Source organism: Alligator mississippiensis, chromosome 6 (genome assembly GCF_030867095.1).
Source record: "Alligator mississippiensis isolate rAllMis1 chromosome 6, rAllMis1, whole genome shotgun sequence".
NCBI lineage: Eukaryota > Metazoa > Chordata > Crocodylia > Alligatoridae > Alligator > Alligator mississippiensis.
This window is the reverse complement of record NC_081829.1, coordinates 83,594,154-83,618,685: the sequence shown is the minus strand read 5'-3', so window position 1 is coordinate 83,618,685 and position 24,532 is coordinate 83,594,154. Positions and strand designations below refer to the sequence as shown.

Sequence of the window (24,532 nt, the reverse complement as noted above, 5' to 3'; positions counted from 1 at the left end):
ACAACCTGTTCTCAGAAGCAACAGAATAAGGTGTGTTTAATGGTGTAGGAAACAGATTTACTAGCATTAGAAAAAACTGTTTAAAGATATTAATAAAAAATAAATCCTTAGAAGTTGTCAGAATACTCGACTTTTTGTCAACCAACCAATACCAAGGAGCAACTGATTTATCCCCAGCACTTATGTCCATTGCCTTTAATTTAGGAATGTTTTTCATTTCTCCTTGGATCAAACATTCCTTTTGTTTTAAAAGGAGTTAATATTGCAGATTAGGTGGAAATGTCTCAAAATGACAATATTCATATAATGGGAAGATTATCATGCTCCCGTTACTAAAATGTGCACAAACTTACATCTCTCTTCAGAATGAACATTTTGTCAGGCTCTACTGTAAATCTGTTCAGCCCATGTATTTCTACTGAAGCAAGAATATAACCTAGGAAATTATAAAACCACTCCCAACCCTCACACCAAATGTCATTTGCTGTGAGGCAGGATCACCCTGGAAGCAATAATCTATTTTCATGCAAAGAGAAGTCATGCTACATATGCATGGCAGGAAGCACAAGTTTGGGATCAGGGTTCACATCCTATTTATGCTCTTTCTACATGCTAGTGCACTGTGAGCCTGGGATCATGATCCTGGGCTCCCCCTGCACCAGCAAGTTAAAACCTCCACACCTCCACTGTCAGGCATCTGCCCCAAGTAGCACCAGTGTGTGGACATACTACATGTTTCATTTAAGGTGTTATATAAACCAGGCATAAAAATGGTCTACATTATATGTGTAACATTTTTATGGATGGTTTGCCATTTTATAGTGTCTTAAACAGGTTGCACATGTAGCACCCTTGCCATTAATGGAATTATTAACATGTTAATCATGGCATTCATGTAAGATCTAGAGGAGCCCTCATAGTGCCTACTGCAGCAGCAACCACAAGATAATTGATCATCTCTTTACTTCTGATACTGATGTAAATTATACTGATATGCAAAACTACTGTAAAATACTCTGGTGTTAACATATCCCATATCCAAATTCTTATTTATTCATGGCATCATTTCAATCAATCTCCCTTTTTTTTCCATGAAGAGCCCCCAAAAGACTGCCATTTCTGAATTCAGGAAAAAAAATGTTTTGAGTTTTTTAACACTTTTAACTTCCATTTTAAGCCAGAAGCACAGCCAATTTATGAACTGGCTTGCATGAGTACTCTGAAATAATAGTTTCTGACAGCCTCCTACCTATGCTCTTCCCAAAATGAGACTAGGTGGCATAAAACATAAGAAACTTTTTTTTCCACCTCCAATTCTATGAGGAAGAAAAAGAGTGAGAGAGAGAAAGCACTTTTACTGCCACAATATTCATTTTTCCAGAACAGGATTTTTGGGGCTTTCCATTAATCAAAACTAATTATATAAAGCAAATACAAGCTTTGTGCTAAAGTCTTTTCAGTTTATAATATCATCCTCCAGTTCTTCCCCACCATTTTTTCTCAGCTTCATACTCATATTGAATCCTATGTCATCTGGATTGGAGCTCTTAGGTGTACTGACTGTCTAATAGAGAGTGCTATTCCTTGATTGGGGGGATTCTCTGGTACCCCATAATTATAAAAATAATATTAATTCTGTTTTTTTCTTAGACTTTTGTATTTTCAGTTTTGGTGTAAAATGCTGTGTCTGAAAAGAGTTTGTCAATAACTAGGGGATGAAATCAACATTCTCAAAACACCTTGCATGGCGTAATCTTAAGGCTTCCCTTTTTAATTCACAAATAGTATGTCTATCCTAATCACACATTTTTTAAGTTCACCTTTATGTCAATGATGTTGGACCTGCAACTCCATTGAAGTGAAGGTCCACATTCAGAAGTGCTATTGTTATGTAACTCCATGTAATTGCCCTTCGTTTTCTTTTCATTTGTCCCGTTTCCTATTCCTGTATTAGGGCTGAGATATCCAGTGCAATAAAACAGCTATAACTCTACCTCTTATTCAGATTAAAGGAAAATAAAAGTCTAAATTAACTAAACTAAATTAACTAAACTAAAAATCTCAGCCTCTGCTGATGGAAGTATGTACCTTGCTCATAATGAATAGGCACAAGTTTGACCGGTCTCTAGCAAACTGAATATGCCATAGATACTAACCATCATATTGAAAACCTAGACTGACAGCCATTCATATGACTGATAGGTTTATTTTCACATGGTCTATTTATACTACTGACATGACACATTAAAGCAATAATGAAACCATACTCTTCAGATATTCTCTGCTTATTCTTCTCTTGTTTTCACCTGTGTAAATCAGGGGAAACTCCAATAGGTGAACTGTATGACAGTTAAAATCTGTATATATGAGAGAAGAATCAAGTCCCTAATCACTAGAGATCACCTTTTAAAAGTTTTCTTCTAATTTTTTAACCATTTATAATGAGTATATTTAAAGTTAATTCTGACTCTACAAACATTATTGCTTCTAGCAACCTTTTCCATTTTAAGCCTAGGAAATGCTGCCTAAGAATAACACTTTATCTAAACATTTTATGTAACAATGAAAAAGTAAAAGGAAACTTCTTGAGGGTAACAGTGTTGTTTGACATCTCCCTTGATGAATCTGTAGTGTTATAATATATTGGCTACAACCCAAAATCCTTATTGAATTTGGACTCATTTTTCTACAACCCAGACTCAGGCAAAGTTAACTTGAATTTTCCTGCTACTTCAGGCATTGGCTCTAACAGAATAAAAGTAAAATCAGTCTGGGACTCCAAGTGAGCAGTTATTCTCTGTGTAATCTAACTGAAGTCAATGGGATCAACTTGGGTAAATGATTGTTCATCACTGAAGGTGTGGAGTAGCGTGTCAAAAACAACTCATAACAATAAATACTCTTCTCTAACACCATTTTAGGCAACTACAGCAAAAAAGTCGGATATCAAATAGGGTATTTACTTGACCATGCAGTAGCTGAAATCAGGTTGTATATCTTGGCTCAGATTTGGTTAAATAGTTTTAGTGTTATAATTTTTAAAGAGAACTCTGTACATTTTAATGTTTTGCAACAACTTATCCTACTGAAAATTAATCTACTACTGTGATCATTTTATGAGAAAGATAAATCCATGAAAAGCTTATCTGATTTTTTGTCTTCTATGTTTTAGGTATTTTTGATCATTTCTAGTTCCTTTCAGCTTTATGTTAGACTTGAGAATGAACAAGCAAAAAAGTACAGCTATTCCTCTGAGGCAACTGTGCATGTCAGGCTGCATCTGTAGAGATACAGAGTAAGCAACCTTTTTCAAATTAGGAAGTGAATTAAGCACCTGGTACCTTCTTCATCTTCTTCAGTTAGACCTTTCAGTACTGTTCCTCTCCTGCAGACAGAACGTTATTTCTATCTTTCCTTCTATATAGAAGTTGTCTACAGGTAAAATGCAGTGAAGCCACCTAAATTATTGAGGGCTAACAGTGAGGAGTGAGCAGAATTTGATCTATTAGCACATGTCATTAACTGAGGTTCACCAGTATATAAGTAGATATTACATTTAGCTGTGCTGTATGTATTTCTTTCCCAGAGGCCAGAGGAAGGGTACCATAGTACCGGAAAGTTTGTCCAAGTCTATTCCAATCAGGTAGTTGGTCCAAGAGATATCACGTACAAACGTCCTTGTTTCTTACATAAGCAATAACTGCACTTTTTAAAAACATCTCTCTCTCAAACTGTATTCACTTTGTTTTTTTTCTCCTTTGGTTTGAGTAAAGAGAATGGAGTACTACAGAGCTGGGAATAAATTGTTGCCCTGTAGCATATGTTGCTCTTCAACGTGGTACCAGCACTGCCTTCATTTCTCTATTCCAATGGTGCTCAACCTTTATGCCCCATGGGTAGGATGAGCAAAGCTTGGTCTATCTACAGGCCAGATCTGGCTAGTGGGTTCAATTCAATGGGTGTGGTGAGGCCAAACTAGATGCATGGAGGAGGGACAGAGGGCAGGCCAGCCCTGATCCAGTTGCATGGGGTGAGGGGGCATGACTGGGCCCAATCCTAATCCAGCCACATGGGAGGAACGGGACATGGTCTGGCCCCAACTCCATCATGTAGGGGGAAGGGGATATGGCCTGGTCCTGATCGGGCTATGCAAGGCTTGGGAATTTGACAGCAGGGGAGGGGTGACAGTATTAATTACCACTAATTCCCCATAACCAAATTTCCCGAGCCATGAGGAGCCCTGCAGGCTGCTTACCATGGTTCCATGGGCCAAATTTGGCCCACAGGCACCACTACTCTATGCCCATCTTGCACATGCATTTACCACAGTTGTACACTGGTAGCTAGATAACTCCTCATTTGCTTCTTTTCGATTTCTAAAGTGCTTGTACATACTTAACTAACCCCACATGAAATGTAGAGTACCTACTGATCTCTGCCAATCCACCAGATTTTTTTTTCCTTCTGTACTTTCAATCAGTGGTCTGAAATATTGCCTCTAGGGCAACACATACAATCAGTACAGAAAAAGGCAACCCATAGGTTTGAGCTTTCCAAAATGTTGGTTTCAATGAACTAGACTTCTACGTGCACTTAAGTGTACATAGCAGGAGGGACATTCCTAGCTCCCTCACACACAGTCCGAGAAGTGTAGTATAATCCACCATGGCTGTTAATTCTATTTTCTGTCTCCAGTATTTATGACAACAACCTCTTTGTTTTTATGGCAATGTTCTGCCCAATAATCCCTTCTTGCTTGTAGAACGCTCCCTTCATTGCCCCAGCTCCAGTATAACCTTGTTTTGTTTTGTTTTGTTTTGTTTTGCACAAGTATTTAAACTTCTAAAGGACAAAAATTGGGCTACCTCTGTTTGGCATGTGAAGACCCTACATCAACAGTGGAACTGGAAGCAGCAAGTCTCTGAACAGCAGCAGGAGCAGTTAAAGCAGTAATGAGAGGCTCTGGAAAGGCAGTTCTTTTTCTGGCTCTAGTATTTTTGAGAATACTATTCATAGCCCCCTGCAAAAAAAAGAGAGAGCTATCCCCAAGATGCCAGATTTAAGATCAAAGAAGAATGCAGTTGAAGGATTTAGAATCAGTAGTTGACCACCTTAGGGGAGAAAAAACTTCCACAAACGGATGCAAAAATATATTGACATCATATACCCACATAAACCTGATTCTAAAATATCTAATGAAAACACATAATAGGTTTGAGGCGATATGAAATCTGGAATGCCTTTTCTCTTTAAAGGAACTTGAATTCCTACCTTGTATCTGCTAACTCATGAAGTAATTATAGCAATATTCTGCTCAATAACCCCTTTATTGTCCTAGCACCAGCATAACTTAAATGTCTTATTTTCATAACAATTTAAACTTCCAAAGGACAAAAATTGGGATACTTTGTGCACTACTATGTATAATGAAAAGTCTAGCATTTAAAAGATTTTCCTTTACTAAATGTCAAGATATGTGACTTCCATAGTCATGAAGTAAATTCGCCCACATTTTACACTTAACAAGGATTATAGTGGATTCTCTATTACCAGAATTTAAAAAATCTGGATTGGATACATTTTCTGAAAAGATATGTTCTAGTTCAACCATAGCTATTGGTCTTGAAGCAGGAATTAATTCAAGGAATGTCTATGGCCTGTGCTATGCTGTAAGTAAGAATAAATGTTCATACTGGTCCCTTCTGGCCTTAAAAATCTATGAATGTATCAAACCCACATGTGAATATTTCAGTGTAATTTTAATACCTTCCTGGAACATGTTCACTTAATAAGGTGCATGACTTTGCACCTCATCTGAACACAAGAGAAATCCTCATTAGATTACACGTGCAATTTTTCAGAATGTATGCATTTTACTGTTCCAATTAACAGAATTACACTATTTATGCCAGTTGTATTTTACATGCTTTATTAAAAAGAGATATTAAATCAAGTACCAGGAGAGGCTTTAAGATTACAACCTAAGTATTGTGGTTCTGGCAGTATTTGCCATCTATACCCAAGAATAATGCTTACCTGGAAGTGGGCAGCCTAAGATTTCCATTCTCATGCATATGCTCCCTTCTCCATACCATGATCGAGGGTTTATACGGATATATCGTGCAACAAGGGGCACTGGTAGCACATTGAGCACTGGGACCTCTTTCTCACTGTTTCCTTCAAAAATCTATTTAGGATCAAACATAAAAAAAGTCAGGTTTAGCTCTTCAAAGGGATCAAGGGAACCTTTGGTTGTAACATCAGGTACTCCTCAGAAGTTGGGTTTAGACTGCACCCTGATAAGACCTTGAGTCATAGGAGAAGGAATCTCCAAAAAAAAATGCTCTAACAAGTCAACTATAAGTGAGCCAGATTGAAGAGGAGATGGAGGTCATTGCCCATCTCCTCCAGAGCCTTCTTGGACAACACACACCTAAGGACTGGGGGACACCCAAAACATACAATCCTGGATCTTCTCCCAACACAAAGCATGTGATTGTCTGGGCCCCTTACATACACACTGACAATTTAAACCTTTGTATTCAGATTCCCAAGGTTGATTCAAAATTGTTTACCATGAATTACTATTGTCTGTGTACCATGCTTTGCCCTAAAATTTAGATGAGGTCAGTGGGACCCTGGCTGAGAATGTCTCTGTTCAAATTCACATATCAGGACAGATCTTCATCTACTGTAAATCAGTGTAATTTGGTTGATGCCAGGAAATACACACCTGGATCTAGCTCCTTGCACCTATATCTCAATGTGTGCAAGGAGTTGGAGGGATTATCTCTGCAAAACCAGTGGAGGGTACTCTGTAGAACCAATGTATACAGTACAAGGTGGGACAGAACAAGAGTATTCAGACAATGGGGAAGTCTAGGGGAATATGTACCTCCTTAGATGCTTCATGGAGATTCTCTAATATATATACACAATTGGTTATATATATATATATATATATATATATATATATATATATATATATACACACACATGCACACATTATATAATTTTATAATATGTTGTATAAATTGTATTGCAAATTGTACACATTGTGTAATTATTCACCAAAAAAATGTAATACAACTTGAAAATTCAAAATTCAATGTGTTTTCTTCCCCAAGTATGTTTTACTCAATATTGCTCATGAAGCCCCTATTTTATGGTACTTACCATATCACCAGATCCATTTTTGACAGTGATCCAGGTGTGACTGTCATTGCTCACCATTACCCTATAAGATGTCACCCAATCGCTCCTAAACAGAAAGCAATAGGTTACTCTTTTTTCTATTTCGTCTTTTTCCTCTTGTTGTCAAATTAATGCAAATGTTTTCAGTGCTATAACACTCACAAAGCTGCGAGTCAGAGGAATCCCACTTCACAAAGTTATATCAGCAATTGGCTGGTGAACTGATATGCCAATCTGGTTTTGGCACATGAATTGAAAACCTAGGCAGATGGAAGTAACAGACACCACCAGAATAACATTTCTGGGTTCCAAAAAGTAGGATCACTCTTCTCCCTTCCTTTTATGCAGAAACATATTCAGCATCAGCTTTCTAGCTCCCTTGACTAAAGACTTATTTGGAATATCTGCGTAGGTCCCAGAGACTCTGCACTGTCTGAGAACTTTGCTCTCTCAGACACAGAACATTTATAATTCCTACCATTAATGTCAGCAAGAATGAAAAAAGGAAATAAAAACTCTTGGATCACAATCTCATTATATTAAGTAACAACAGTTACATACTCGGCACATCTACACATTACACTACGTCACCATAGCAATATGCTACAGTGATATGGCATCAGCAGTCACAAACTGTGACGCTGCAGCTACATCGCTGTAGCAACATGGGCCCTCATTATAGCGTGTTGCTACAGTGACTTAGCAGCTAAAAATAACCATGCACAACGCAGTAGAGGCTGTTACCACACCATCATTGTTTACTTTAGTCATTTAGTACTTCCAAAAGGAAGTACTAAATGACAGCGCAGTATTAAACTTATGCAGGGGGTTTCCTGCTTATGCAGGGGGTTGGACTCGATGATCTATTGAGGTCCCTTCTGACCCTAACATCTATGAATCTATGAAAGGTGCCATAGGGACATGTAGAGATGTGCCCACTGTGGCTCTTCATATTTTTAGTTGCAGGCTGTTTCCATTTCCTGGCATAAACATGAGGGGTGCATGAGTCTTGAAAAAGTTATTCATGAAGGGCCTTGTAAACTGAATGCTGAAGATGAACAAACACTGGAGAGGATTAGGAACCAAGCTCAACAGAATCACAGAGATATTTAACTGAGCCCCTAACATGCTAGAAGGCAGCCAACTGGGCCATCACGGCACTACTCCAGTAATCATAACACACAGACAGAGACAACCCAAGAAGGGTGTGGGGCCTGGGGAAATCAGCCTGTGCAGGGTCCCACCCCCAGATGCGAGGAAGCCAGTGGCAGATTCGGCGGTGGGGGGGTGCTGCGCAGCTGGAGGCCATGGATTCAGCAATGGGCGGCAGGGGGAGGGACAAGCAGCCAGATGTGAAGTCGGAGGCAGCGTGAAGTCACCACAACCACCCTGCCCAGCTCCACAGGGCCCCTAAAGTGTGGAGCCCAGGGCAGTTGCCCCGATTCCCGCCCCCAGGGACGGCCCTGCACACAGAAGCATTATAGTTTGAGCTGTGTGGTTCTGACTTTTCAAATGGCCCTTCCAGCTATTTCTTGTGCAAGTCATCTCTGCTTCTAGTAGCCAGAATCTCCCTTTCTATATTATGGTTATATTTTGCTTTGCCCTTCCCAGTCATTAAATGGCATAAGGAATAAACTATTACTTCTAAGCCTGACTGAGATAGACATCTGATCCTATGGCCAGTCCAGTATGGGGTAGAGCCACTGCTCCAGCGACTCAGCCAGAGTGCTACAGCACCTTGGGATGCCTTGAGATTCTGCCAAAGGTATCATGGAGCACCATGCAATATTAACATTGTTAAGTGTGTAAACATGATTCACAAGATAAACCCAGAGATTTCAAATAGGAAGCCATAGTGTTAAAAACATTCAGACCTACTGTAGTCTTTTTGAGTTCTTTGCAACAGACAAATTGTTCCAGTATTTTTCTGTACTCAGAAAATGAGTAAAAACTAAGAGCTGACATTTGATGAGGGGAGCCTTGAATCTATCCAGGGGCGCCTTAAGTCTAAAATGGTTGAGAACCACTGTCCTACTCACTGACTCATCTCTGGGGCCATGACTAAAGTCTTTGCTTTACTTGGGCCTAAAGGCACAAAGTACTCTTAGATATTTCCAGGACTGTTGATAGGGAGCAAGGGAAGCTGGGTGGCAAGAGGGTATTTCACTAGTTTTCTAGCTGCATGATCAAGCACAACTAATGTTCACCCAACTTCTCTAAGACTGGAGAGAAATATTTTAAATCTTCTCTTCTACAAGATGGTGACCTGCTAGATAATACTTAAATGAACCACTGCCAGCAAAAAAAAAAATTAATAGTGTAACAGCTGCAAAGTCTTGCTTAGCTGCAAGCTGAGTGGGTGGGCTGTCCCTAAGAACTTTGCAAAAAAGGCGGTAAAAAGTTTGCAGAGGGTTCAATAGCTTTTCCAAATGGAGGGTATGCTGTGCAAAATGCATGCTTTTTATGAGGATTTGAACTGTAACCAGAGCCCCAATGCAAACTCTGGGCTCTGATTGGCTACTATGGAGCCATAAAAGTTGAGGGAGGGAAAAGGAGCTGGAGAGAGAAGCTGTAGGAGAGCTACACCAGCCTGGAACCTACACCAGACCCTCTTCCCGAACAGGCAGAGGGCATGTTGCTGAGGATTGCTGGGGAGCAGACTTCAGGACAGAGGAAAGCCTCAGTCATCCCAGGAGAAGCTGATTCCCCACCCGGGTCGGAGCTGTGCAATCAGGGACACAGGTAACCAGGGGAAGAGTGGGGAAGAGTTCATAAGCTAGCTGGGAGAAGATGCCTGGTCAGGGACCTGCAGATGTAAGTCCTCTGTTTGGGCTGGAAAGGTTTGTACTGCAGGGACAGGCCTGCAGAGATTCATAGATTCATAGATGTTAGGGTCAGAAGGGACCTCAATAGATCATCGAGTCCGACCCCCTGCATAAGCAGGAAAGAGTGCTGGGTCTAGATGACCCCACCCAGCTAGATGCTCATCTAACCTCCTCTTGAAGACCCCCAGGGTAGGGGAGAGCACCACCTCCCTTTGGAGCCCGTTCCAGACCTTGGCCACGCTAACTGTGAAGAAGTTCTTCCTAATGTCCAGTCTAAATCTGCTCTCTGCTAGCTTGTGGCCATTATTTCTTGTAACCCCCGGGGGCGCCTTGGTGAATAAATACTCACCAATACCCTTCTGTGCCCCCATGATGAACTTATAGGCAGCCACAAGGTCACCTCTCAACCTTCTCTTGTGGAGGCTGAAAAGGTCCAGTTTCTCTAGTCTCTCCTCGTAGGGCTTGGTCTGCAGGCCCTTAACCATACGAGTGGCCCTTCTCTGGACCCTCTCCAGGTTATCCGCATCCCTCTTGAATTGCGGCGCCCAGAATTGCACGCAGTACTCCAACTGTGGTCTGACCAGCGCCCGATAGAGGGGAAGTATCACCTCCTTGGACCTATTCGTCATGCATCTGCCGATGCACGATAAAGTGCCGTCGGCCTTTTTGATGGCTTCGTCACACTGCCGACTCATGTTCATCTTGGAGTCCACTAGGACTCCAAGATCCCTTTCCACCTCTGTGCCACCCAGCAGGTCATTCTCTAGGCTGTAGATGTGCTGGACATTTTTCCTCCCTAGGTGCAGCACTTTGCATTTCCCCTTGTTGAACTGCATTCTGTTGTTTTCTGCCCACTTGTCCAACCTGTCCAGATCTGCTTGCAGCTGTTCCCTGCCCTCCGGCGTGTCTACATCCCCCCATAGCTTTGTATCATCTGCAAACTTGGACAGAGTACATTTGACTCCCTCGTCCAAGTCACTGATGAAGACATTAAAGAGTATCGGTCCAAGGACCGAACCCTGCGGGACCCCACTGCCCACACAGAGGGAATCCCCTGTCTGCATGTGGAGGTGCTGGGGGGGAGAGACAGCCCAGAGTGGGCTGTGAGAATCCCAAATCTGCATGGGTATATGAGGGGACACTCAACCCCTAGTGTTCGCAGGAGGTGTATTTTTCAGAAAGAAACTAAAGAAAAGAAGCCTATTACCTGCAGTGGCTGATTGGAGCCTTTTTTTTTTTTTTTGGCTGAGTTACCAAGAAAGAGCAGAGAGTCCACCACCCCTGGAACAGCATAAGCCTCACCTCTGACACCTAGTGGTGGATCATAGTTAAAGCTGTATTGCCATTTATTGTTAATGGAAGGGGCATGTGACCAGAGGGAAGTCAACCTGGGTTATGGAGGGAAACTGTTTTAAATGTTATAACCAGATGAATGTAATCATTGAGGTTGTTTGATGCAAGTGGGACTACCCAGTGCGGTGGAATAATTCATCTATTGTTGCAGCTGTAAATTCTATTCAAATTATTGGTTTTATTATTAACTATTGAGATAGATAGATAGATAGATAGATAGATAGATAGATAGATAGATAGATAGATAGATCTCAATAGTAAATCAATATTAAGCTTGCTTAAGAATCAGACTCTACCATTCATAATAATATAAACAGCAAATTTTGCATATTGCCAGGGATACCAACATTTTTGACACTGTAGGGAAAAGAAGAAAAACATCCACAATGGAATACTGACTGTAACGTTTGCTAAATAATTGTTCAAAGACAGAAGCTCTATACAGAACACTTAACTTGCTCTCTCTCAATGCAGCATCTCCAGAGACGGGATTTACTAGAGTATCACTTCTGCAAAGTGCCATGCTGGCGTCTCAAGTCTTTCTGACTGTAAAACGATACAAGATATAACCAGCAACTTCAGAGCTCTATGTAAGCTCTGTGCGCTTTTGGAAGTAACTTTCTTTCCTTCCCTAGGCTTGTGTAATAATATGACAGTTGTGCTAGAGGATCTCACTGGTCATAAATTTTACAGAGGCAGGTTTACATCCAGCAAAGATGGAAATGGAATTGAGGAGACAACCCCAGTCAAAATGCTAGGAAAAGGGAGAATAAAAGTTAGAGTGAAAAAGAAAGAAAAACTGAGTTATATGATTTTTAAATCTTGTTATATACACTGATATATATGCAGAGAAATAGAAACAGAGAAAGAGAGAGGGAACAAATGCGATGGTATTTATTTTTGGTATTTTCTTTGGACAGTTTTCAGAATCAGGATGACTAATCCAAAAAACGATTTTGTTACAAACCCAAAAGGCATCATTCCTTTTTCTTGCCATTAACTGCAAAGCCTCCCAGAATACTTTTACTTGGACTTTGTAAATAAAATTAGTGTGAAAAATCAAATCTCTCCATACTCATTGGTTCCTTATATAAATGGTTTTGAAAAAAATAACATGATTTCATAGACATTAGGGCTGGAAGGGACCTCGGAAGATCATCAGGTCCAGTCCCCTGCCCAAGGGCAGGAAGTCAGCTAGGGTCAAAGGATCCCAGCAAGATAGGCATCCAAATGTTTCTTGAAAGTGTCCAGAGTAGGTGCTTGCACCACCTCTGGGGGGAGTCTATTCCAGGCTCTGGGAACACAGATGGTAAAGAAGTTTTTCCTTATGTCCAACCTAAAACAGTCTTCCAGGAGTTTGTGATCTTTGGACTTTGTCTTCCCTTGGGGTGCCTTGGTGAACAGGTGTTCCCCCAGATCCTGATGTATACCACCTATGTACTTTTCGGCAGCCACCAAATCACTCCTGAGCCTGCGCTTCTCTAGGCTGAAGAGCTCCATGGCTCTCAGCCTATCTTCATAAGGCCTGCTATCTGATCACGTGCATAGCTCTCGTCTAGACTATCTCAAGCATCTCCACATACCTTCTGAATTGTGAAGCTCAGAATTGGATGCAGTGCTCCAGCTGTAAACTCACCAAGGCTGAGTACAGTGGGAGGATGACTTCCTGGGTCTTGCTTAAGAAACATCAGTAGATGCAAGCCAGAGTTTTGTTTGCTTTGCCAGCTGTGGTATCACATTGGTGGATCGTGTTCATCTTGTGGTCAATCATGACCCCCAAGTATCTTTGGGTCATGGTGCTAGCATGTAGCATCTCCCAGCCAATAAGTGTGATGCGGGGTTCCCCTCCACCCCACCGCCCGAGGTTTAGCACCTTGCATTTTCCCATGTTGAATGCCATCAGGTTTTCATCTGCCCACCTTACAAGCCTACCAAGGTCAGCCTAGATCATTAGCCTATCCTCAAGTGTGGACACTCTTCCCCATAGTTCGATGTCATCAGTGAACTTAGCCAGCCTGTTCCCAGCCACCTCTCTGTGATTGCAGAGCTGGGGCTGGGAACATGCTCTTGCCCCCACTCCACTATCACAGAGCAGGAGCTGGAAGCTCCCTGCTGCCAGGGCAAGGGGACATTGTCTCCACCCAGGCACATAGGGTGGGAGCTGGGGATCTTGTTCCCACCCAGCTCCATAAGTGTGGAGCTGGGGGAGGGGGAGGACAAGCTCCCCAGCCTGTCCCCCACACAGCTCCATACTTGCACTTGTTCCCTGCCTAGCTCCATGAGTGTGGAGCTGAGGAGGGAGGGGGAACAAGCTCCCCAACCTGTCCCCCACCCAGCTCCACACTTGTGAAGCTGGGCAGGGAACAGGTTTTCCTGCCCCCACCAGCAGGGAGCTCCTAGCACTGGATGCATGGTCATGGGGGCTGAGAGACCCTTATTTCCCAGCAGAGGTTCCACTGGAAGATAAGGGTCTCCCAACCCAAGCCCCACAAGCGTGAAGCTCAGACAGGAAGATAAGAATCTTCCAGCCTGAGCTCTGTGACCATGAAGCCCAGGCTGGGAGATAAGGGTCTCCCAGCACCGGTCCCACAGTTGCGGAGCTGGGACCAGGAGATAAGCATCTCCCAGCAGCAGCCCCAAGGTCATGGAGCTGGTGCTGGGAGAAAAGGGCCTCCCAGCCCCCACTCCCTGATCAAGGTGGCAGAGCAGGATCTGGGAGATAAGGATGTCCTAGCCCTGCTTCCCAATAGTGATCTGGGCACAGGGGCCTTGGAGCTCCCTCTTGCTGGGGCACGGAGACATAGTCCCCACCTGGGCTCCTGTGGCAGAGCCTGCCCTGGCAGCAGGAAGCTCCTGGAGGCAGGGAGCTATTTCCTGCCCCCTGGTGGATGGCTGACCAGGAGCAAATTTTGTTCCCGGTCAGGCATCTAGATGAGTGGTTCGGTGATGTTACTAATGTCAAATGAATTTGCTACTTGCATTTGCAGGTAGCAAATGTACTCGTATTAGGGAAGTTTACTGCCAAATAAGCATGAGCACATATAGGCGCACATGGTTACTTCACAGTAAACCATACTAACGTGAAGTTAAGCCTCTCATGTGGATGTGCCCAGTGGTAACAGATAACAGGATTCTCGGATGTTTTGTGCCAAAGAAGTACACGTGTGCAAGTGACTACATAACAGGGCTCGAGTTAGGTGAAGCTGAAGAACAGAATGGGTTTGATTGACATGTTCTTTCCGGATCTCACAACTGGTGGCAAGGTTCTTGCCACATTCATTGTATGCTATAGTCTATGACACTGTCCAGTATACAGTCCTATTGCACGTTCTCAATAAAAGGTGTTGTACCATACCTGCTTGAGAACTCATTTTTATTTGTTCCCTCTCTTCTGAGAAAGAGTCAAAATTACTTCAATACTGCAGGGTGGATGAGATACAGAGTGCACTCTTCCCTGTTTGCCATGAGAAATTCTGCAACAGCCAGAAGGACTCCTCCTAAAAAAAGCACTGGGCAACATCTCTGCTTCACCTTGGTGACCTGGCTATAGTACAATTCAACTCATAAACTGAATTAGCCACTAGGCCTGAGATCTGAAGGCAATAACTATTTCTGTAGCACTTGGTGTCAAAATGTCTCATGCCACTTTACAAAGGACGTATAAACATTTAAGAACAAAACTTTCCAAGGAAACCAGAAAACAATTTGGAAAACGTTCCAGCAGGGAAGTTTAGGTGACTTTAGCTCTGTGAGAAAAAAAACATGCTGAGAGGGTCTGCTGAATGGATTCTGCAAATATCTGAATCTAGCGTAATCTTACACTATATAAAATCACAAGTGTGTATTTGCCTTGTAAGCACATGGAAACATAATATATGCAAGTTTCCTATATCAGTATCAGGAAAAAACTGAATTTATTATTCAGGTATTTTTATGTGCAGGACAAGCAGTAGAAATGTTATTGTAGACAGTATGCTTTTAAAAGGCTTAAAAAGTTATTTTATTATATCTGGTACACACTGTTCTGACACAAATATGGGCTTAAGTGTAGCTTGCATGAGTTCCTCACAAACCAAAATGTTAAATTTCAGCCATGAAAGAAAAAGACCTGCAGATCACAAGAAAGTTGGGTCAGTTAAGATTCACTTTCATTCAGGTGTTTCCTATTAACATTATTTTTCCTTTTAGTCACTTCTGTCAGACAGTTCTGCCTCTGTAGAGTAATATATCAGCAAAAGGCAAAAAAAAAAATCAGTGTTTGTTGTGCAGATTTTATAATCTTTGTGAAGGTTTTCCTTCCAAGTATACTTGATGTGGCAGATATTATTTCACTAATTATTTAGGTTTTGTGTGTTGTATTCATTAACCACATGAAGTGTTGATATGCCCCCAGTCATCCTGATACCTGAACACCTCATGATCTTTAATATAGCTATTACACTTACAGTTTCCCTGCAGTTAAGGGAAATGTTATCGTCCCCATTTTACAGATGGGAAAAATAAATACAAAGTGATTAACTGAGTTGCCTAAGCCAGGCAAGAAATCTATAGCAAAGCATGGAATTAACACACATCTTTCACAGTTCATACTACTTTCCTAACCAACTTTCCCCTCTATATGCATTACATTTTCATATAGTTTTCACCCTCAACTTATTGATCACATCGTAATGTGATGCCACAGGCCCAGAGATGTGTCCTCCCTCTTTGCTCCATTCCATTATAAGTTGCCTGTTTTCCTTTAAAAATATTCTATTTCTTTTCCCTCCTCAGTCCAACATTCTTAGCACTCTCACCTTATATTTTCTTTTTTTCCTTTTTTTCAGGCTCAGCCTCTTTTTAATTATTCCCTAACCCAGGGGTCAACAACCCCTGACGCATGCTGAGCATGGCACGCAAAGCCATTTTGCTTGGCACACCACTGCCAGCCCGGGCTCTAAGCAGCTGCTGCCAGCCACGGAGCCCAGGCTGTTCCCAGAAGGCAGCTGGGAGGCTGCAAGCCCTGCTGGGAGCAGACTGGGCTCCATGGGCCAGCTGCAGCTGGCAGGCTGTGAACAGCTGCTCTGGTCATGTCAGCACTCCGGCACCTTCCAAGGTAGACATTATGTTTTTTTCGGCACTCCAGCCAAAAAATGTTACCTACCCCTGCTCTAACCTGTCTTCTCCCTAGCAGATCAATAAACACATCATCATGCAATATCAACTAATATTGTGAATGGCAGGTGAGAAAATGGTACATAAACAGGTTCCATATGGTTATCTGCCAGATTTATAGCATGTATGGGTGCGTAGAAAGCCTTGCACTTTGCAAAAGTCCCCCAAAATCACTCCCCCTATATATACTGCTTTTCAAGCAAGAGCATACGCATGCAATATTTACACGCAAGTCTTCAATAATCAAGAGCTAAACAAGGAACAAGTAAAAATAAATTTCATGATCTCATCCCACTTGCTAGTGGATGTTCACCTACATCATCAAATCAGCACACAATTTCAACACAACAATGATTGACAGGTTCTGTTTAGAAGAGACACAAGACTACAGCAGCAGAGATGTTAGAGATTAGATTGTCATGCATTGAAACAGTTCAGATTAACACTGTCTACAATATCCCTGGCTCCAGCTGATCAAATTATTCTTATACTGTCATGATAATCAGATGTAAATACATTATAACACACCATAAATGAACGGAAAATAAAATGGGCAGAATACTGGCGTGCAGCCCTTATTATAGCCTACATTTTCAGTCAGGGACATTTGAAACAAAGAAATCCTGGCATGAAAAGAAAACCACCCAGACTTTAAGCAAAGCTGAAATTTTCCAATCCCCTACATGCTATTAATGCTCTTTAAAAAATCTATAGCTAGGTGACAGAAGCAGCATGTTGGAATTTAAATGAATTTTTGCATCAAAAGGGAATTTGTAGTCTGAAGCAATTATAAAATGAAAAGAAGTGTTAATATTAAAACACCCACTATCCAACTGCTTCTAACTGTAAGTAAAATTAAAAGATATAAAACACTCATGTTAACCACATTTCAGCCAGCAAGTAACCCACATTTATATGAATGTTTTATATATTTGTTTTATAAAAACACAAATACACATGTGTGCATGTGTGTGTAAACTAGTATGTAGGTGTGCATGGGTATATTTAAATCATACAGCATGTAAAGTAGAATTATTTTTTAACAATTCAAATGTTTAAATATTTGGCTTTTAATATAAGTTCTGTTTGACCCAAACGAATACCCTGCATTTAGGAGAAATTCATTTCTTTAGAGGCCCCATGTAAAAGAACCCAGGGCCAGACTTTCACGTTTTCAACATATTTTGAAAGAGTTGAGTACCCCTATAAAGATCAGTTTAAAGGTTAGTTTTGAAAGATGATCAGTGATCAGCATTCAGCTGTTCCCAAAGAGCTCCTCTAGCCATTTTTCCAAAATAATATGACCCCCAATGTGCTGTACTCTTTTTCAAAATCTGGTCCTGGTTGTTGGTGCCCCATTCTTTTGAAAATTTGATCCTTAGATTTAGGAGATTAAAATTCACCATTTCCTCACTGCAGAGAAGAGTCTTTCATTCACCCAACTGCCCAGACAACCTGATGCCCAAATATACCTGACATTCCTGATGATGCTATAATAATAAATAATAGTAACTATTGTTATTACTATTGTTAATTATTTCTGTTACCAGAGCACCCAGCACCAGAGTCCCATGGTCCTAGTTCTCAACAAGCAATACAGGCATTTTCTATCCTACAAATGTTACATTAATCTCTATTGAATTTCATTTCTGTAGACAACAAAATGAAATTCAACAAGAACAATTTTAAGTTGCTGAACTTAAGGAAGTAAAAGCAAGTGCAGGCATATGGAATGGGGCTAGACAAAGTGCTGCTGATAAAAGGTTTGGGGTTATGGTGGATCACAACTCAGCATGAGTCTGCAATGTGATATAATCACAAAAACCAGTAAAAACAATTCTGAGCTGTGCTAAAAAAAAAGTATTCAGTGCAAGACATGGGCGGCTGGTAGTACCACTCGACTCGGGGGTGCCAGGCACCAAATTTTAAGAAGGATGTAGAGAAACTTGAGAGGATGCAAAAGGTGACTAATAAAGACGATGCAAGGGCTGGAATGCTAGATGAGAAATGGTTGAGGGAAGTAGGTGTGTTTAGTCTGCAGAAAAAGAAATTAATGGGCGATGTGATAGCAGTTTCCAAATATTTGAAAGGCTGCCATAAAGAAGAAGAACAACTGTTCTCCATTCCCACAGGGGCAGGAATGAGACAAATGGGTTTCAACCATAGCGAAAGCAGATTTGAATCAGAGCTTAAGAAAAACTGCCTCAGCAGTAGGACAATGGAGCAAGCTTTCTAGAAAGTTGTGAGATCTCCTTCATTGGAGGTGTTCAAAAAGAAGCTGGATAAGCATCACACTGTGATGCTTAAGGAATAGTGCATCTTGCATCTCTGATCCGGGTTGAGCTAGATAGCCTTGAAGTTCCTTTCAAACTTACGATTCCTTGTTTCTGCTCAATCTGAGGACACCTATGATTTATAGGCTAGTCTGCACAAAAATCTACATTGAAATTTCCTTGTTCTGTGAAGTACTTTTAACCAAATTTCCTCTTTGCCAATCTTCATGGATAATAAGCAAAAACTTTTAGTTCATTTTTTCTCCATTTAAAAAATTCTCTCCTTAATTGACTGTTGGCCTATGTACGGGATAAATTGTCCTACATTTCTCATGTATCCACAAGAAATTAGCCTAAACAAACTTATGGCTACACTGAATAATCTCTCATCTGTTGGCATGCGAGTATTAGAAAATTCATCTGCAAAGTCCACTGATGAGGGATGTAAATGCTAATCTCTCTGTGTACAGGTGCTAGATCAGCGTTTCTCAACCCACGGGTCATGACTCAAAAGTGGGTTGCAAGGATATATGAAAGGGTTGTGAACAAGCTTTAAAAATGGATCAACAAACTTCAAAAATGGATTCTCCTTTAAGGAGAAAAACATGGGAAGCCAAGGTTTTTCCCATGCAGGCTGGCAGAGCTCCAGCCTGCCAGGGGCTGCTTGGGGGCCCCTCCATGCCATCCCACACACACACTGTGGGGCTGAGGGCAGGAGGTCGGGAGTGAGGAGCACTGTGTCAGGACTTGCCATCGATGTTTACAAATGGGTCCTGGTACAAAAAAGGTTGAGAACCACTGTGTTAGGTCATTTAAAGTATGTGTGCAAGTGTCTGTACCCACAAAGTGCAGTCAAGTAAAGCTGAGCTCAATTTAGTTCATGCAAAATAGACACTAGCCTTTGAAAAAGGCAAGTCCAATCTACAAATATAAGTATGTGTAACAAGTATCTGTCTTGTTCATTATGTATCAAATGTCATGATGTCACTTCTGCTTGAGCAAGTTATAAAGAAGAGCAGAATGCACAGGTTTTTAATCAAGGATTTGACTAGCAAGATCTGTTTGTCACTATATGACCTCTGACCATGAGGCTGAATTTCATTCCTCACGGGTGTTTTATGTATTCCTGTTTCTAAATGTGTCATTTTCAATGTTTAATGTAAAAATTCCCAAAGAACTCAGTCAGACATCATAATCTTACTCCCCATCGTTGATTCGGTAGGGCAGCACTGGCAGACTCCTACGGCGCATTGTTTTAATATATCCTGTCACCCACAGTGTCTAAAAGAAAGTTCTGCTCATTTGAAGTTCTGTTTCATTCTCCCCACCTAGACTTTGCAAATTCATGTAGGGAATAACAATTGTGTATTCTCTGACAAGGGTCATCTGATGATGCACTGTTCACTAATGATGCTGAAAAATACTCCTGAATCCCAGAAACCTGATACATGATATTTGCAAGCACAAGCTGATGCAACTTTGATTGTCTCCATCAATCGAATAACTTGCCATGTAAATACTATTCCTGCACAGAGTCAAAGCCATCTAGACTTGTCACGAGCTGAAAGTCCTGAAGAGGGAGTGATTAACAATGAAAGGCACTAATTAAAATTGCCTGCCAAGATGAGTCATGTATCAAATTTCCTCACAGGTTACAAAGACCTAGGAGGGATACTAATATAGTGACAAAACTGAAATTAAATAAATAAAGTGCATTCCAAGTTTAAGCTGTCAGAGGCAGATTGTCTTTCTTCCTCTACCCAAAATATAACAACTTCAAAGACATGAGATGGCTCTACTAAGATGGTATGAAATAAGATGAATTATCCACACCAGAGTCAATGCAAAGTATTCTTTATTTAGAAAAGTAGTCACTGACATCAATATAAGACATAAGACTATTCATAATGGTGTAAATATACTGGAATATTTGGTTGTGTCTATGCACTGAATTCAGACTTATTTTTAGACATTTCCAGGGAAATCCCATCAGGCATAAAGGATCACCAGAACTAATACAGTTTCAGCAAAGTTGGAACAGTTTTTGCAGTGAGAACTTAACATCTCCAGGGAAGCCATCAGAATCTCAGCAGTTATGTCACTGAGTGGGAGTCAGGGTAAATAGTAGTTTGTACTGATACGATTTTTTTCCCCTTATGTGTCAATGGATAGCAGCCATTGATTTTATTGCAACATTTGGATAAAAACACAGGAGACATTTCCAATGAATTTGCTGAAGTTATACTGAAGCACACTTGTAGCCTCCTTATGAGTGTAAGATTTTTATTTAAAAGCAAATATCTATAGTAACCACTGTTCTTGGGAAAGAAAGAGCATTTATAACCTAGTTCCAAGTTATATTGGAAACAATATTATAGTATCATGTGGCTACTGCCTTTTCGTTTTGCTTTTTTTTCTAAACATGGCAGAAAACTGGTTTCTTAGATATTTTTAGTGGTACTGCTGGCAAGTGGAATGGTCACCACTGTACCTACCGTATCTGTATGCTGATCTGATTTGACTGAAAACAGACTCTGCACCTATTGTCCAGCATTGCTGCTCATTACATCCTAGTCACTAGCATATTGCTAAGGGTATCATAGTAAGTCTCTGTTACTTTTTAAGGCAAGATTTTGGCCTTGCTTAATATGGCTGCTCAGCATGGCAGGGAGAAAGGAGCCTGCTGTCATCCACCTGCTCTGGGTATGCTATTCTCCTGCAACAACTTATCAAAAATAATGTGAGCAGGGGGGGGGACTAGCAGAATCCATGGGACAGGCAACAGAGCTGGCTGATCAATGAGGGGAGTGTACATCGCCTCTTAAAATTGCAAGTCACAAATTACTCTCTTTTCCAGTAGAAAAACGTTGTGCTCACAGTCATCATGTCCACTCAGTGACCTGACAAGCTGTAAAGCCACTTACAATAGGCAATACCCCAGAGGCACAACATGACCTTAAATGTTTTAATTGCTATGACTACTATTGATTATTTTCCCAAAATACAATTAAGCCATTTTGACTCCATTAAAACAAAATAGCCAGCAGACTTTTTTTTTTCTGCTGCTGTCCAATGCGTAACAATTTTAAAAAGTGGAATGACAAGCCCTGTGGAAAAATAGCCTTTTCAAGTAAAATAACTCATCATTAAATATAGCATTTGTCCTGTAGTAATGAATCCATACCATGTTCAGCTATTATTTTGAAATGTAGTTCATTTGTTCTCAGTGCTGCTTGCATGCATGACAAATTCCTCATGACACTCCAGAAGAGAAGAGATATCAAAAATACTATACTTCCCACTTCTCATCGGCACCTTGAAAAGCCAGAGTAAGCGGCAGATCTCAAGCATCCTGAGAGCGAGCCTGCTAGTGCTTTTAGACAAACACACATGCTTTGTTCTACGGTTGTTCTGACAGAGAAACCAGGTCTAGCTACCAATTTTTCCATGCAGACCACTTATTAAGCACTGCACAGCAATACTCTGCATATTTGTATCTATTTGCATTAGCTATAGGAAAGAACAGGTTTCTGTTCTGTATATTCCAAGGGAAACATAACTTACTGAATTATTTCTGACCTGTTAAACAACGTACAATGGGACCCCATAGTGCAAACAGTGGGATTCTCCTTGAGCTGAGGCAGAGTCCTACACTTTTGAGGCATGATAATCTCAGAGGCAGGACTAGGACTTTTGGGCACACTAAGTGGGGTCTTCTCCTGAGCACTTACCTCTTCACATAGGGGCTGATGCAGCTCCTGCAGTGACCCAGGTTCCCCAAGAGCTGCCACTCTGATGCCCCCTTTAAATAAGCAGCTGGGGCTGGTGCCACACTCGCCCACCCCAGTTACACTACCAGATAATCTGAGTTTATTTCTTTCTGTGACATGTGACAGTCAATGTACCATATAGGTGTCTACCAGTTTGTTAAAATGAAAAACCAGATACTTTATACTGCTGCAGCTTCTTTTTCTGGAATCAATCTTTGCCTGAAACTCTTCGCCCTTCCATGGAAATGAAAAATTATTATTTAAAAAAAAAAATCATGGCAAGACCATTCCACCTTCAGATACATACACAAAATCTCTATCAATGCCAATGATGTTGTATGGCTGTAGCAGAGAGGATATGTGGTCCAGTAACATGTAGAGTTGTGTACTTTAGTCATTTATACCCAACCACTGTGTACTTTTATAGGTAGGACATTTTCTATTCTTGTGGCTGAGTCATCATCAGAAAAACAAGTGAAACAATCTAGTTTAATCAGAAAAAAATCATGTTCTGAGCCTACTAATGAGAACTATTCATGCTCACAGAGGGCAGAAGATACCCCTTTGTACTCAAGCTATAAAATAAAGGAAAGGGGGTGTTAAATTCTGCTCCAATTTCACCACTGTAAATTTTACCACCGACCTCAATAGGTAGCATACTTGGTCTCACATAAATGATTATAATTTTAAAATATGGTGACATTATCATGTATGTGTCAGATTGCCCGTGAGTTTGCGAGGAAAGCAGGCTGGATAATGAGGTACAGGGAAAGCGACACAAAAATATCAGCTCAAATTCTGAAAATGAAGGCAATTTTCCATTTGTTGTTTTCATTCATCTTTATAGCCACTACAATAAAGGGAAGGTTGCCAAATCACAGATAAGTTTAAATACAGATTTACAGTAATGTAACTAGGGGCAAACAGGACACCAGCCCCAGGTGCCAACTATGAGAGGGCACCAGAGTCCCCTCCCCAAAGTCTTTACCATGGCAGGGGCAGCCCTTTGCTGCCCAGCCAATGGAGCCAGGCAATGCAGCCCCACACCCAGCAGTATGGGGGTGCAGGGGCCAAGTGGAGTGATGCTCCACCAGGCAGTTTTTCTTACAGCAGGCATAGCCCTGCACCCAACAGCATATCTGGGAGTGGAGAAAGCAAATGGAAAGCAAAACTGCCGCAGCAGCAGTTCCCAGGGAGTCCACACCATGGGACTGCAGCTACTGGGCTCTCTGTCACTTCTGCTGCTACCCAGACTCTTGGCACAGGGAAAACAGCATTGGGTACAACAGCAGCAGTGGCAATAGTGCCCTTCTCTTCTTCCCCCGACTCCTCCACCCCTTACCAGTAGCTGGCTTTCCAACCTACCTACACACCCCTGCCCTAGGTGCTGAATCTCTAGGTGCTGAATGTGCCCGTTACACCTCTGCATTTACCTTGAAATATGCGCTGAGCCAATGGATATGCTTTCATTTACCTTGGTATTGTAACATTATGAGCCTACAGTTATTCCTGTGGAAACCAATGGCAAGACACCAGCTGATTTCAATGAGAGCAAAATTAAACTCAGTCATTTCTTCTGGATCTTTATTACCATTCTTCAAAAGTCAGGAAAGTCATTCAGAAAGAGTGATATCGTGGGTTCTATGCCGACACTTTCTCCTTCATATATTTCCAGTTCGCATTGTGGCCTTTGGTTGCTCTACAGTTAGGGGAAGTCTGGCACTGCAGCACCCCAGGGGGGCTGTGTGTCAGACAGACATAATTCTTTCCAGAGCTCCGTGGTGTGCAAGGGCTGTGCACACTTTTATACACAGTACTGCACTGGAACAGGCTCTTTCCACCAGCCAGTCAACTCCAATGATAAATGTAAGAGTGATTTAGTGCTACAGCGCTACTTCCTTCCACTTTCATTTGGAGTACCAGAAAGAAGCAGGCTTTTCCCTAGAAGGTTACAAAGGAAATA

General features: G+C 41.4%; 1 protein-coding gene across 1 annotated transcript in view; it reads right to left on the bottom strand.

The window, feature by feature from the left end:
- The window catches only part of CPXM2 (carboxypeptidase X, M14 family member 2), a 157,472-nt gene that overhangs the window by 56,280 nt on the left and 76,660 nt on the right, over positions 1 to 24,532 (bottom strand). Inside the window, exons 5-6 of the mRNA XM_014600948.3 lie at positions 7,177 to 7,261; positions 6,037 to 6,187 (exon numbers count right to left, since the gene is read on the bottom strand). Of these exons, the coding sequence (XP_014456434.1) occupies positions 6,037 to 6,187; positions 7,177 to 7,261 (236 nt within the window). The remainder of the gene's footprint in view (positions 1 to 6,036; positions 6,188 to 7,176; positions 7,262 to 24,532) is intronic.